The sequence below is a fragment of the Gallinula chloropus genome (assembly GCF_964237585.1).
Source record: "Gallinula chloropus genome assembly, chromosome: 3".
Taxonomy (NCBI): Eukaryota; Metazoa; Chordata; class Aves; order Gruiformes; family Rallidae; genus Gallinula; species Gallinula chloropus.
Window position 1 is genome coordinate 64,530,543 of NC_140087.1, and position 16,674 is coordinate 64,547,216.

The window sequence follows — 16,674 nt, forward strand, 5'->3', positions numbered from 1 at the left end:
TTCTATAAAAGACCTGCAGTTTATGTACACCTATTCTATTTTTCTTAAATATTTAATGGAATTCTTCATAGAAGCTTTTCCTACTACTTTCCTACCTTAACCAGTAACTCCTGTTAAGGGATATATAACCCTCACAGTCGCAAGTAAAATCATAATAATAAATTAGTTTATACCTTCCCATCTATTTAGATTTTATGGTGCCACCAAGACACTATTAGGAACAGTTTATTATGAACGACCAGGCAAAGCACAGTACATTCCATGTTTCCTTGCTCTGCATTAGAAAGAAGGGAAAGAACACAGCTATCAGTAGCTAGGTTTTCTACACTCAGTTCCAGACAGGAAGATGTCTCAAAAACATGTGGAGTATTCACATGTACACTTTCTTTTTTCCTTTATGGTTTTGAAGGTCTAAACAACAAGTCAATATGGTCAAATTATGTGACTTCATGGGATTAAGTTAAAGGAATACATAGACAAATACTGTAGGACATTTTAACCCCAAGGACCAGATTTGAATAATTAATCCATTTATGCTGTGGGGTGAACTCTGTTCACGTTTCAAAACAGCAGTCTACAAAATACAGGAATTTACCTGCATCTTTACAAATATTAATACAAACTTTGTCATACATATCTAGCTAAAAGGTAAGTAACTGGAACAGAGCCCAGTCCAAACGATGAAAACAGAATGGTAAGTAGCCATTCACCTCCACAGAGGTCAACAGGCTATGCAAACCCAAACCAGCAAACAAAAAATTAATCAGCCACCTTAGGTGCTTTCTCAGCTTTCAGCTTTCGGACCACTTCTCCTTGCTCTGCTACTTTGTCATACAGAGCTTTACTGTCCAGGGTGCCAGAGGTTGCAGGGTTTGAAGACTGTTCAGTTACAGACACTGGAGGATTTCCAGGCTTGTACTCCTGTCCTGTCTTCTCTTTGTATTCTGCTTTCAAGGTTAGCAACTGTTTCACAGCTTTATCAATATCTTCCTTTGCTGCCTTCTTAGCTTTCAAGTCACGAACTGTATCACCCTGTGCAGAAACCCTGTTGTAAATGACCAGGTGCCCTTCAGATACAGTACAGGTATTCCCAACAAGTGGAGCAGATTTTTCTTTTACAGCCGAATTTGCCTTAAAAAAAAAAGCACCAAGTATTTAGCACAATAATCTTGCACAGCAATACATGTACAGCAATACATTTTATAGCGCTTTTCTAAAACACTAGTGTACCTCTTTCCTTGCAGTTTCAGCTTTGGTCTTCTCTTTTGAGCCAGCTGTTGGCATTTCCTTAGTGTGTCCATCAGGGATGTAAATTAAAATGCATGGGGCATCTTTACAGCTGTAAGGACTAAAAACATATTATAGAAAACACAACAGCAAAAGAATACAAGATACACATGAAATTTTCTGAAACAAGTGTTCTACTTCTACAAGATAGCCTACATCAACTGCAAGTTTATCTTTGTACACAACTGTTGCTATACAAATTGACATAACTGGGGATCTATGTACAAATTTTCTTTACAATACATTATGCTGATGCAGTGTCATTTAGAAACTTGGAAGTTTGCTAAAATACTGTAACAAGTAAATAGTACGTGTACACTCTAATTGGCCAAATGCCTATTTTATTCTGTAACATCATTCCCTAAATTCGTAAGCCTAAAATTACAAGGAAACCATCTCTTTACTCTGTCCAAGTTAGCTGGGGTGCACCAGAAGTGCCACGTGCTTGGCTTAGACAGTTTGAAGACACAGGAACATACAAGCTAAAAGACATGCCAGTCCACAAAAGTAATCCACAGAAAAGTGACGTTATAGTAGAAAATATTTACAGGCATCATTACTCGTGCCAATGCATGTGTGAAAACATTAACACACAGCAAGCTAAAGCAAATTCTGTGAAGTCTGTTGAGGCTTTTCTCATGTAGCTTACCTCACTGGCTCATAGGGTTGATCACAGATAAAGAATCCTCTCCTCTGAAGTTGTATAATGTCCCCTTTTTTCAAGTCCTTAAGGCAAGGATCACCCAACATCATTTCCTCTTGCTGTGTTAAAAGAATTTAGTCCAAATTAACAGAGCACAAGAAATACCAAGAAATACAGCAGAGCTGTAGAACAGTAGTGATTTTTTGATTTTGAAAGTGATGGAACATCAGTTTATTCCAGGGGCAGTAGGACAAGTAATGTCAAGATGATGCCATATCATAAGCATGTATGAAGACATGTATGGTTCAGATATGTAAAAGCCTGGTAATGTCCAAGAAAAAAAAATTTAAGTCAAATTTTAATTTAGAAATTATGAGAGATTAAAGAGAAAACATGGAAACTAGATACACCAGCACATTATTTACTTGATTGACAAATGAAATCTCTGTATTGAAAAGTATAATTAGAAATAGCAATAGCAAAAGAACCCCCCAAACGTTAAGCTTTGAGGAATGGTTCTTGAAGGGTAGGTCCTGTTTGACTAATCTAACCTCCTTCTATGACAGGGTGACCTGCTTATTGGTCGAGGGAAGGGGGGGGGTCTATGTTGTCTACCTTGACTTCAGCAAGACCTCTGACAGTTTCCCACGGCACTCTCCCAGAGAAGCTGGCTGCTCGTGGCTTGGATATGCATGCACTTTGCTGGGTAAGAAACTGCAGGCTTGGGGAAGAGTTGCTGGAGAGCCGACCAGCAGAGGGGGACCTGGGGCTGTTGAGTGACACCTGGCTGAACATAAACCATGAGCTCACGTGGCTGAGAGGGCCAACGGCATCCTGGCTTGCATCAGGAACAGTGTGACCATATGGCCCAGGGAGGTGATCTTACCCCTGTACTCAGCCCTGGTGAGGCCGCACCTCGAGTACTATGTGCAGTTTTGGGTGCTGCAGTACAGGAAGGACATCAAGGTGTTGGAGAGGGTGCAGAGAAGTGCAACCAGGCTGATCAGGGCTCGGGAGAACAGGTCTTATGAGAAGAGCTTGAGGGAGATGGGGCTTTTCAGCCTGGAGGAGAGGAGGCTGAGGGGAGACCTTATTGAACTCTACCTGAAAGGAGGCTGTAGTGAGGGGGGTGCTGGCCTCTTCTACCTAGGGACTAGTGATAGGGCAAGAGGAAGCAGTCTTAAGTTTCACCAAGGGAGGTCCAGATTGGATATGAGGAAAAAATTTTTCACCAAAAGAGTGGTGAAACATTGGAATAGGCTGCTCAGGAAGGTGGTGGAGTTGCCATCCACTGGGAGTGTTCGAAAAAATGGGTAGCTATGGCACTTTGGGAGAAGGTTTAGTGGTTACAGTGGTATAGGGCTGACAGTTGGACTTGATGATCTTGAAGGTCATTTTCAACCTTCATGATAAAGGGGCCAAAACAATAACTTACCTTGCTGTTTCGGTTAATATATTGCTTGAAATCTTCATCTTTACCTAGAACTGGCTTCGTGATCAGATGATCATAATTAACACAGACAGTTGGTATGAGTGGTGCACGTGGAGTTTCTGCTAACCAAGTGATCTTCGTTGTTTTTTTGAAGTCCTTATTCTCCAAGTTTAACTTGGCATTGATGGACACAATTTTTCCACTTGAATTTCTACAGGAAAACAGAAATAAGAGCAAAGCCTAAACGATTAGTTCTCATGATACTACAGACCATAGACTCACTGAAAAGGTAGTATTCAGAGTTCATTTTTGAAGCATGGGAGACATAGAAACCTAAAGAGTGTATCCACTACTGCTGAGGTTGTCCTTTCATTTTGGTTTCTATAATATTAAGAGACAGTAAAGAACATGGAAAAAACAAAATCCTGACTTTGTTTTACACCCTCTGACCCAGCTCACCCCATTCTGCCACTGCCTCAACACAACCATTTCGAAGACACTGTGACATTTATTGTCTCCTTCCCCAGCCCTACAGTTCTGCAACTGAAACTGTGATAGGTTTTGGGTTTTAGTATGCAAGAGCAGGTATCTGTTACAGAGTATAAGTTGTTGAAATTCCAGGTGGGGTTTTTGTTTGAAAAAGTTGTTTCACAATGGAAGCATTACCACAGAAACATGGAGAATGCTGGATGAGAGGGACATACAGTATCAGGACTGCCTGGCAATTTCAGACCTGTAAAATATGCTCCACGCCAAAATGTAGTTTTGTAGCTTATTCTGAAGTAGATGTCTATATATAGAATTATAAAATTGAAAAGCACAACCATTAATATTTTACTGTTACAAGCTACCTATTCAAAGAAAAATCAACAAAAAGTTGAAAACCAAAAATTAATTTTATCTCCTAGCAAACAGTTTACCTGTTTAATTTGGTGATGACAACATTGCCCCAGTTTATAAAAGTAACCACCTCTCCTTCTGTCAGGGTCTCTGCATCTGCACCTTCAATCAGGACTCTGGAGCCATACCACACTGGTTTCAACCCCACATCGGCATTCTGTGAATAATAATTTCAATTTCAAAGGGGAGACTGTTATTATATAAGCTGACTAAATGTTATGCAGTGCCAAAACACTGCTTTATTTATGACAGAAGAGAGATGAAAATAGAAGATGGACAACAACAGCAATGCAAAAGTATAGTAGTCCTCCACAACTCTCTCAGGTTTCTTGTTCACAAGTGACATATGCATTCCTCTGACAGTACACTCAAAATCGGAACTGCTATCAAATACTAGCTCCAACACAACTGATAGCATACCCTGTTTCCTTAAGGCCCATGCATCTTAAGATCTCAAATATCCACTTTGCTATGTAAATTCTCTTCCAAAATAATATCATTACTCATTTTTCTTTTTTAATATAGGTAGCACATAGATACATACGAAGCTTCTTTCAGCAGCATAGATTTTTCAAGACAGAAGTCAGAAATACATCACTCAATACTAAAAATACTCAGCTTCAAAGCATCTCAACAATGAAGATCTACTTTTAAAAAAACCCAAAAGGCAGACAGCTTTTTTAACTGGTCAGGAGTTTGAAATTTGTTTCTTCTGGCCACTATCTCATTTTATACTGGAGGCAGCATTTTCAACATCAATGTCTTAACATGCTGGCTTATATCTAACCAAACATCACACTTTTTGACTCTTAGAATTCTCACATCCACTCAAAACCTGTTTCCTTGTTTATCTGCCACAGGGAAAAGGGCAAACTCTATGTCCACCTCTCGATTACAAGAAATGGCTACAGAAACACTCAAAACAACAAAATAAAAACAAGTAAATTAAGTAAAACCTCAACAGGTTTTCTCAGTATAAGTGTGATATCTAAGGGATGCTCTCAGAGAAGCTTAAGTACAATTTGAGAGCTTAAGTACAATTTTGCTCAAAGGAGAGCAACTTTCCTAATTGTAGAACCAAAAGATAATTGTATCAGTAACACATCCCCCTTCTTAAAGGATATTATTCTGTTCACTGGATATCAAGTTTATCACATTAACACGTTCTGTAATTTTAAATTTGGGAAGCTGTTATCAAAGTCATATTAAAAAATCCAGAGTGGTACAATTAACAGGCTAATGTATCACTTTTCTATCTAATTCTAGCTTTATAAATTATTTTTAAAAATCCTGCATTCAGCACTCTTATGGATAAGCATTATCTACTGTATTAGACCCATAAAGCTTGGATAAAATTTTATCCTTAAACTTCTTAACACGCTCCTTAACATGAGCCAGTAGTGTGCTCTTGCAGCTCGCAAAGCTAATGGCATCCTGGGCTCCATCAGAAGAGGGGTGGCCAGCAGGGACAGGGAGGTGATTGTCTCTCTCTACTCTGCCCTTGTGACGCCCCATCTGGAGTCCTGTGTCCAGATCTCGGGCCAGCAATACAAGAAAGATGTAGAGCTGTTGGAGAGGGTTCAGAGGAGGCCACAAAGATCATTAGAGGGCTGGAGCACCTCCCCTATGAGGAGAGGCTGGGGGAGCTGGGCTTGTTCAGCCTGGAGAAGAGAAGGCTGCAGGGGGACATCATTGCAGCCTTCCAGTACCTGAAGGGAACATACAAACAGGAAGGGGATCAACTTTTTAAAAGGATAGACAATGGCAGGACAAGGGGGAATGGATTAAACCTAAAGGAAGGGAAGTTTAGTTTAGATATTAGGGGGAAGTTTTTTTACAGAGAGAGTAGTGAGGTGCTGGAACAGGCTGCCCAGAGAGGTGGTGGATGCCCTGTCCCTGGAAGTGTTCAAGGCCAGGTTGGATGGGGCCCTGGGCAACCTTGTGTAGATCCAGGCCTGGAGGTTGGTGGCCCTGCCTGTGGCAGGGGGGTTGGAGTTCTATGATCCTTGGGGTCCCTTCCAACCCAGACCATTCTATGATTCTTTGTGAAAGTTAGCGTTAAACAGTAACAAAAACTGAGCATCACCACCCCATACTTGCAATGTCTTGTCTCTTCTGAAAACTCCAGGATGCCTTTCAATGCACTGTATACATGCACTCAATGTATTTACAACAGCAGTTTCCTTCATCCTCTTAACGGCACAAACACATTCAGTACTTAACCACTTTTCAACAATTTCGTGAAAAAAGTACATCTGGGATTTCTCTCATGCACTCTGAACAAATTAAAAGCAGGTATCTCCCTGCTGGCTCCTCTAAGCCGAAGTATTTCCAACCTTACTGACCTGCAGTACAAGAATATTAAAAGAGTAAAGTGAGAACCTTTGGATGTTTAGCCACTTCTTTCATCTCCTCTTGAGCTTCAGGAATATTTACCGGGACCACTGCGTCTTTCAGTAAAGCAGTGTATCGAGGTGCTACTGGGTCTATAACCTGCAGAAAACAAATGAAAAGGATCATGATTATATGACACTGACAGAGAAATAAGACGCTTTATAAAACAATAACCACCAGAAAGGAATATTAACTGGTATTCTTTATGTTACTGCATTTTTTAATGTTTGTTTTAATGTTACTTTAATCCAAAACCAGACAAAAGTGAGAAAACAGTGGTAGTACTTTACTATTTCTCATGTTTGCTGAAACATTTGGAGTAAAAGACTATGGATTGGGTACTACTAACATCAGAAATGACCAGATTATGAGCTCATGCTGCATATAGAAGACAGCAAAATCTATTTTGATATAGTTATGCTATGCACATATATGGGCCACTTTCTCAGTAGCTGAATTTAAAGCAATAATTTACTAGTGCAGGTCATTCTTTTCCCAGCAGCACAAGACCTGATCCCATACTAATTTTCCAGGTCAGTACTCCAGCAGAATCAGGGACAGACCTGGCTAAGCACCAATTAAGTCTGCAATTTTAATACAGACACATTAGATACTATAATAAGGCAAGACCACAACATTGGCTTCATCAGGATTTGTACATCAGTTTGACAAGAGCAAGATACCACTAAAATACCTTCCGGCATTTTATTGTCCACTTTCAAATTCAGCTGATGTATTTTTTCAGAGCATTTTTCATACTTGAAATACTGTCTTGACAAGCTGTTCAGAGGCACTTAAGTAAAATAGTTGTCTAGGTCCAAAAGGAACATCAGAGATCTACCAATTTAACTGGAAACTAACAGAGGAAAACACCTGCTTTTATTAGCATGAAGTGCCTTTTTTTGCCCTTAGTTTATTCCTGCTTAAGTAAAAAACATGGCAATGGTAGGAAAAATATTTAGCAACTACTACTGACATTAGCAAATAAAGTGATATGATGGTATCCTTCAAAGTCATCACATATTTTTGAGTTCATAATCACTGAAGCCAGGCTCAAAAGTGTTTTGTACACACTTTAAAAACAGGATTTGTGTCCGTATCCCAAAATATCGAAGTATTATGTCATTTAATATTATAATTTTGATAACTAAATGACTGAATTTTATTATATTATAAGCAGGCTCTATTTTATTCATTAAAACTCACAATCCTCCCTCAGGTGGCATGTGTTAAAAAGTCAGTGGTATACTTACAGGATAATATATAAAATAAGAGCACTCAGTCTGTTGAAGTCTTTGAGCTCAGAACCACCTGCACACAACCAACTGGTTTTGCTCATACTGCAGACTACAAACTAGCTGCATGTAAATAAAATTGGCCAATAAATACGGTACTGTCCAGGGTGTCAAGTCAGAGGTCTAAGAAACCGAGTTTAAAAGTCAATTAAAAAAATGAGTCCTGAGAGTCCACTGTGGATTCTTCCCCCAAATCCCATTCTTAGTCATAAATATGTTTATGCAGCAACAGAAAGAACCAATTCATAAACCTTTGTGTATGTAGCAGACCAAGTGCAAAATATATGAAGAAATACATGACACATGCCAGACAAGCAAAAACTACTTAAATGAAGAGATCTGGATACTATCTAAGCAAACCCAAGCAGGAATCCCAGTGCAAAATAACAGGTGTTTCCACAATCACACAAAATATGCAATCAGCATTATAACAATTCGCCTTATTATAGTGTCCAAGCATCCGCTGCCAGAAAGCAACTAACCATGTCAAGATGCAATATTCCTCATCTGACATTCAGTCAGTAACATCAGCAATGTTGGCTGTATCTACATAGGCAGCATACCCAGGGCGTTAGGCCTTTTGCCACAGAAAGGAAAATCAGCCAACTGGAATCCAATTGAGTAAGATTTGTGCTTATATTAACAAACAAGCCAAACCAGAAACGGGCAGTCTTTTAAAACTAGGAATAATGCATTTTCCGTGGGTTTGTAGAGCTCCTGTTATATAAGCAAATGTGACTGTGCTATGAAGCTGCAGAATGATAGCTTATGCTATGTATGCTTACAGCACTGTAAGCTATATGCTAAGGTAAAAAGCATTAAGTAATACCTTCTTACAGATAGCTCGCAGCTTGAAAGCAGAAAAATGAAATGCAGTTTTCACATCAGATTTACAGCAAATATCACTGTCTTTCCCCGTACTACTAAGTAAGGCAAGTAAGTATTGGTGTAGGAGAATCAATAGGATTAGTGCTAGTTCAGGTTAGAAAGGGGCAGGGGGGCAACATTCCATTTTCCTGAAAGTGTGCCAAATGATACAACATACTGCAACTGCTACTTGTTGTGATAAGCACTCCAATGAATGCTAGATTCTCTACATATCCCAGAAAGAGGGTATCAGGAATAGGATCAAATTCAAGTAAGCACATACCTTTTTGTTAAAGGACCAAATTTTATCCCACTCCATATTCACAACAGATCGAGAGGAGCCCTGGAAAAAAATACCCAACAAAACAAACTGCATTAATTTAAGTATTTTAGACATTAGACACATTTAACACGAAGTCATTTAAAGACTCCAAACCATGTTTGTACTCATCGAAATAGTGCAGAAAGGCATCTTGAGCTTGGAAAAGTAAACACATTTTCAAGAAACCTGCTACCCCATTTTGCCAGGACTTGCTCATATGTGTTTACACTGTTGAAGCAGTACACATGAAAGTAGCAAACCTTCAAAAGCAAACACCCAGTGACAAGTATTTTAACTGAAACTTCCCAAAAAGTTGTCCTTACCCAGCGAGATTCAAAGAATCAGAAAAGAACAACACCCACCTGAGCAGCAATAAACTGTTTTAGCCCTTCAACTGTCATACCTCTTCTTAGGACACCACGCACAGTGGGAAATCTTGGGTCATCCCTAGTAGAAAAAGATGTTTCGTTATTATCACGTGCTAAGTTCTACTCATTAGTCAGACTGATCAAAAACTTTACTAATACTGCCACAAATGAAAGGCCCAGCTTTAGTATATTTCATTTGTGTGAATTAGGAACTAGAGGAGAAGACCTAAAAGAAAAGACTGAACTCTTACCCATACGAAATCTATGGTGCAGATTTCCTTCTATCTCACCCCAGGGGGAAGCCATCTCTTGGTGAAGAGGCTATTTTCCTACATTTATTTATGCTCAAGTCTCAAACTGGCAAGGTAAAAGTCATGTCCCTATCACATTACTTGCTTTTCATTTGCACCTGAATCACGAAATCCGAAACAACAGGGCTTGATTCTTACTCAAGAGAAACCAGGAAGATATGAGTGACAGTGTTATTTCTCCTTGAGTATGTGTTTTTATTCCATGATTTTATTCTCTTATACAAGAAATAAAAAGGCCTAATCTGAAATGTAAAATGTGTTGGTGGGAACATGAATCAAATCTTGCTGAAGACCTAACAGGAAAGTAAGAGAGATCATCATAAGACCAGGTATGGGTCTGGAGAAATAAAAAAAGACAAGATAGAACAAAACAAAACAAGAGAGTTTTTTTTCAGTCACAAGTTTTTAAAGGAACAATGCTGAACTACTATCAAGTAACATACCATCCATCCACAAGCCCTTCATTGACAAACCAGGTAAGCTTTCTCTTAGACAGCACAGTGTTGTTGAGGTTTAGCCGGCTATACTCCCATATATATGGTTTTCTTATGCCCAGTGCCTCAATGATCCAGTAGAACTGTTCATCTCTGTCATGATACTCAGTTGTTCTCAGTGCATGTGTGACACCCTCAATACTGTCAACAATGGGGCAGGCAAAGTCGTATGTGGGATAAACCCTGAGAATAAAAGACCTTCAATTAGCAGAGAACAAAACACTTTCCTCACATGTAAACATTTAAACTAAGCATAATCTGTATTTCTATATTATAAATATTTATCATCTATGATCCTGAAAAGTTTTAGATCAAGACTCAAATAGCACATACACAAAAAAATGTCCATAAAAAAGGTCCAGAGAGCAAGATATTTTAAAACAAAGAAAGCCTTCAAGAAATTGATCATAGACTTAATATTCAAAGCTAAAAAAATAAAATCCTACACTGCTACTGTTCTTTTCAAACCCATAAAATACTGGCCTACAGGGTGGGGCTTTTTTCCCTAAATATCAAGAAGAATCATTGGTTGACTGAGTAACAAGCAAAGCTTTCATGTTTAAAAATAAACCTCCCTACCACAGACACAGAGAGCTATACTACTACACACACATGAAATCAATGTGTTCAAAATGGAATTTGTGTAGCTGGAAACAGAGGCTTCAAATAAGCCTTGAACAACTGGGTAGGCTTACTTCAATGCACAATTTAGTAATTCTTCATTCTGCAGAGACAGCAGTGGCTGTGAAGATGAAATCAGCCACTCAGGTAAGTAGACCAAGGAATCTCTGCAGGAGTACAAAATCGTAGCAGTGTAAAATTGCCACAGTTCTGTTTAAGTTCCAGTCGCTAAAGCACACAGCTCTGTTGCCCAAGATACAGCTGTTAAGTCTCAATTCATGTTTTGACCCAAAGATATTCAATGACACACAACATATTCATGGACCAAAACTACAACTATATTCACTGCTGACAATGTCTAACTCAGGTTTCAAAAGTCATTTGCAGATGTTTCAGAGAGTCAAGAGACTTACTACATATTCTGAGTGGAAAATGCTAGCAGGTTCTAAGTATTAAACAACATGTACTAAGGAGTGGTAAATGCCCTGGAAAGAGCAAAAATCACAGGCTAGACAAGGAGGAAGTGGACATACTTGTAGGTACTTCCAGTCCGTGGATGAGGCTGGTTTTTACAACGATAAAGAGTTGGATCCCTCATACATCCATTGTTACTACTCATATCTATTTTTGCTCGCAGACAACAGGTTTGTCCATATTCTGTTCCCTTTTTCATTTCTTCCCACATTTGCAGATTCTTATTAACACCTGAGAACAATAAAAACAAATAATTTTCTAAGTTGTTATGAATTGCCCTTGAGGGCAGAGGACCCCAAGAGGGTTGGTTGCTCCTCAAGAAGGAAATCTTGGCAGCACAAGAACAGTCTGTCCCAGTCTGTCAGAAGAGGAGCCGGCAAGGAAGGAAGTCAGCTTGGCTGAGTAGGGAGATCCAGGAAGATCTTCGGGAAAAGAGGGAAAAATATGACCTTTGGAAGAAGGGGCAGGCGTCTTGGGCCGACTATAGGAATTTAGTGAGATCATGTAGGGAGAAAGTCAGAAGGGCTAAAGCTGAACTGGAACTCAAACTGGCCAGTTCTGTAAAAGATAATAAAAAGTCCTTCTCTAGGTACATTAACAGTAAGAGGAGGATCAAGGAGAATCTCCAGCCTTTATTGGATACTGAGGGAACATTAGTGACAAGGGATAAGGACAAGGCTGAGGTCCTTAATTCCTTCTTTACCTCAGTTTATAATAGTAAAGATGGTTATTCCCCAAGTACTCATCCTCAGGATCTGGCTGACAGAGAGGGGAAGAATAGCAAAATTCCCATGGTTAAGGAGGAAATGATTAGCGACCTACCTGGCCAGTTAGACACTAACAAGTCAATGGGACCTGATGGGATTCACCCGAGGGTGCTGAGAGCTGGCAGATGTGCTTGCCAAACCCCTTTCCATCATCTACCAGAAATCCTGGCAGACTGGGGAAGTTCCACTCAACTGGAGGCTGGCAGATGTGACACCCATATATAAGAAGGACCGGAAGGAGGATCCAGGGAACTACAGGCCTGTCAGTCTGACCTCAGTCCCAGGGAAGATCATGGAGAGGGTCATCTTGGGAGCTATCATGCAGCACATGCGTGATGGCCAGGGGATCAGGCCTAGCCAACATGGGTTTACAAAAGGTAGATCCTGTCAAACTAACCTGATCACCTTCTTTAACAAGATGACCCACTTAATGGACAAGGGGAAGGCTGTGCATGTGGTCTACCTGGACTTCAGTAAAGCCTTTGACATGGTTTCTCACAGCATTCTGACTAAGAAACTGGTTGTCACTGGCCTAGACAGGTGGACCCTCTGCTGGGTTAAATCCTGGCTGGCTGGATGGGCCCAAAGGGTGGTGGTGAATGGAGCAAAATCCAGCTGGAGGCCGGTCACAAGTGGTGTCCCCCAGGGCTCAGTCCTGGGTCCAGTCTTGTTCAATATCTTTATCAATGACCTTGATGAAGGGATCGAATGCTCCCTCAGTAAGTTTGCAGATGACACTAAACTAGGAGGAAGTGTTGATCTGCCTGAGGGTAGGGAGGCTCTTCAGAGGGATCTGAACAGACTGGACCGGTGGGCTGAGACCAACGGGATGAAGTTTAACATGGCCAAGTGTAGAGTGCTGCACATGGGACAGAACAATCCCATGCATCACTAAAGGCTTGGGGGAGCTGGCTGGAGAGCTGTCAGGAAGAGAAGGACCTGGGGGTATTGGTTGACTGCAGGCTGAATATGAGCCAGCAGTGTGCCCAGGCAGCCAAGAAGGCCAATGGCATCTTGCCTTGTACCAAAACCAGTGTGGCCAGTAGGTCTAGGGAGGCAATTATGCCCCTGTACTCGGCATTGGTGAGGCCACACCTCGAGTACTATGTGCAGCTCTGGGCCCCCCACCATAAAAAGAACATTGAGGTCCTTGAGCAAGTGCAGAGAAGGGCAACCAGGCTGGTGAAGGGGCTGAAGGGCAAATCCTATGAGGAATGGCTGAGGGAGCTGGGGATGTTTAGCCTGAAGAAGAGGAGGCTGAGGGGAGACCTTATCACCACCTACAACTACCTGAAGGGAGGCTGTAGAGTGGTGGGCAGGTCACAGAAGATAGGACAAGGGGAAATGGCATGAAGCTGTGCCAGGGCAGGTTTAGATTGGATATTAGAAAAAAATATTTTACTGAAAGAGTTGTCAGTGCTTGGAACAGGCTGCCCAGGGAGGTGATTGAGTCACCATCCCTGGATGTGTTCAAAAAAAGGGTAGATGAGTTATTTAGGGATATGGTTTAGCATAGGATGGGAATGGTTGGACTTGATGATCTTCAAAAGTCTCTTCCAACCTTGTGATTTTGTGAATTGACACTGAACCGTGGTTTATTACTGCAGTAAGAAAAAGCAATGCCACCACCCCTCTTAGACACTAGAATTAATTTTCACACATTTTACACTTTAAAATTTTAGAAGTGGTAATGAATGGTGATGAATTAATACATACACAGATTCACTGCATCTGTCTAAACACACACTTATTCCAGCCTTGCAGACCAAAGCACAAAACACTTCCAAGTTTCACTAAGGACCTTACAGATATGCAATCAGTCATCTCATTCATCCTTGCTAATAAAAAAAAAAAATCAAATTTTGATGCCAATATAGCAAGATAAGAAAGCAAGAGAGAAGCTTAAAATATCTTACAGTTATTTCTGTGTTTTGATTCCACTCTTTGCTCACGCTCTGCTTTCATTTGTTCTGCAGGAGTATCATCTACATACGCCCTCCCTTCCTGAATAAGCTTTTCGGCGTATTTCATTATTGCTTCAAAGTGATCTGAGGTATATGTAAATTGATCTGGTTTGATATTCAGCATTGCAACATCTTCAAGAATAACCTGCAAAGTGTGACATTGTATACTGTAATACTCAGGAAATCTAGTTTTCCTAAACCTCTATCCTGTTCATGCCAGATGTGGTGTTTTTTAATGCTCGATTGTCCAGAAAGGATAAGCCCTAGTTATAATACCACATGCATGAAAGAAAAGAGAAGCAGCACTTACAATTCACTCACAGCCTGTAATTATATGAGATCAGACTTAAAACAACTTCAAGGAAGAGGCAGGACAAGAAAAGGAGATAAACGCTGAGATTACTTGTTACAGACTAAGTAGCATTTATACAGTGAAAACAAGAGTTACTGTACAAGACATGCATATCTACATACTATAAAATAAACATTGGAGAAAAAGAATAAATGGCTTTAAATTTTTAAGGTAAAGCTGATAGAAATTTCTTCCAAGCGTACAACTTAAATGTAATACAAATATTGTAAAAAAATAATCTAGTGCAAAAGCGTGCAAAGGTAAATCTGCCTGTCATTTACCTCTGAATTACCTACAGAGTAAATGGATTTCCTTGCTCTCTTTATCATACCTTTTCAAAATCTTCTTTCTCTTTTTCTGGATTTGTGTCATCAAACCTCATAATAAGTTTTCCTTTAAAGTTAACTTGGTAGTGCTGATTCAGCAGAGCAGCTTTGGCATGACCAATATGCAGATACCTAAAAAGGAAATAAAAAATAAATCCAGGACAGCACAACTTCAACTTTTTTTTTTTTTGAGGGAAGGAGACAGAATGCAGAAAGCCATACCTAAATCTAACAAGAAAGACAAAAGAGGAAAAAAACAAACCTGGGATATTTACTGAAATACTATAAATGTATTACAGTAGATTATGTTCTTTCTCCCATGAATTTATAGTTAGCTGTTAAAAATACCTAAATCTCTAAATTGGTGTCGCTGACATCTCCAGTTTTACAGGCTAACTTAAACCAGCTGTTGATGATACTCTGTAGTACCTACCAGTTAATCTGAATTTATCATATTCAGAAGAGTGTAATTTTCCAAAGTGGTGGTCGCTCTGTGTTTAACATAAGCTTAAAAAACTACCAACAGTTTAAACTACATAAAAAAAAAATCAACAAAAATGATTTTTTTAAATGTGTCCCTAAAGAGCAGTGTTTTAAGTAAAAACACTGGAATTAAAAGACTGAAAACTACTAAAGTAGTGCAAGAACAATATAAGGTATATACATATATGCACATAATACACAAATTATGATATTTGAGCAACAATTCATACCGGAGTAAGAGAGTAACAACTGTACTACAGAAGTCACATGATGCTGAACAGCCAGTTTAATGAAGAAACACAACCGTTTTACAGCTAATCAGGCAATTCTAAAATGAATATAGAAAATTAAAAGATGGCTGAAAATTCTATTTATGAGATTTACTCATCACATCTCCACTGCACGATCTTTAAACAGTTTGGGACTACAGACAGTCTGGACCTTGGGCCAAAGGCCTCCATTACAACACCTGGTGTCAAACTTCCTGAAAGGTTACCCCATACATCTTTCCCTTCTTAGATCTCAGCTTCCTTGTGAAGCCTTAGAGTCCTTTCACTTGACTTACAAAGCCTGTATTTAAACAACTGTGTCAGTGCACACACCTCCATTATCCATGCAAACACTGTCCTTCTGCTTCTCTTCATTCCACATGCCACCTCATGGCAACTATCCTCCCTATTCTAAGTTCAGGCAAAAGTGCAGTGAGATATATAGAAGTAAACATAGCTCTAACACAGATGTGGACAAAGCCTTAAATAGTCTTTCAGATTAAAGTCTAGTCTGATAAGCTGATTAACATCCTTACAAAAGTACATGGGGATGTTGGGTTAGGTTTTTTTTTCTGAAAGAACAATCACAAATAGAACCTTCTTGAAGTGTTTTTGTTACTTACCCACTTGCTTCAGGAGGAAACCTTACAATGACTTTTCCCATCTCTGCACCAGGAAGTTCAACAAACTTCCCAACATCTGCTTTCTTTTCTGTTGCCTTAAATATTGAGAGACATAATTATAGACTGCATTAGCTGCATAATCAGATATAAAACTCCAGATAACAGATTCTGCACCAAGGTCTGCTTTCAAATCAGACAGCAAAAATCTGCCATACTGGATCCCAAAGTCATCTGTTCATAACTTCCACATTACTTGTAGTACATCAAAAAAAGATTAATTCTGAAATTTAGTTATTCTGCCATCAAATTTGATCCAGGACTCAAGTCCCATTGAGTCATTTAATTTCTTCCACAGAAGAAAATAACTGGCAAGTTTTTATGTCTTTATGATCAAGAAGTTCAATCAACCAAATACTGCAATCTTTGCAAGTCTATCAGGATCACAAAATCCTCTTTAGAAAAAAGCAAACAATATATCTAAA

The 16,674-nt window shown here is 39.5% G+C and overlaps 1 protein-coding gene across 1 annotated transcript in view; it reads right to left on the minus strand.

Annotated features, from left to right (window-relative positions):
• EPRS1 (glutamyl-prolyl-tRNA synthetase 1) overlaps window positions 1-16,674 on the minus strand; it is a gene marked incomplete at its 5' end in the record, with an annotated part of 43,140 nt that overhangs the window by 17,334 nt on the left and 9,132 nt on the right. The window contains 13 exons of the mRNA XM_084261097.1: window positions 772-1,131; window positions 1,231-1,348; window positions 1,937-2,049; window positions 3,366-3,573; window positions 4,283-4,419; window positions 6,645-6,755; window positions 9,102-9,161; window positions 9,503-9,587; window positions 10,263-10,496; window positions 11,468-11,639; window positions 14,092-14,284; window positions 14,823-14,949; window positions 16,193-16,287. Coding sequence (XP_084117223.1) covers window positions 772-1,131; window positions 1,231-1,348; window positions 1,937-2,049; window positions 3,366-3,573; window positions 4,283-4,419; window positions 6,645-6,755; window positions 9,102-9,161; window positions 9,503-9,587; window positions 10,263-10,496; window positions 11,468-11,639; window positions 14,092-14,284; window positions 14,823-14,949; window positions 16,193-16,287 — 2,013 coding nt within the window. The remainder of the gene's footprint in view (window positions 1-771; window positions 1,132-1,230; window positions 1,349-1,936; window positions 2,050-3,365; window positions 3,574-4,282; window positions 4,420-6,644; window positions 6,756-9,101; window positions 9,162-9,502; window positions 9,588-10,262; window positions 10,497-11,467; window positions 11,640-14,091; window positions 14,285-14,822; window positions 14,950-16,192; window positions 16,288-16,674) is intronic.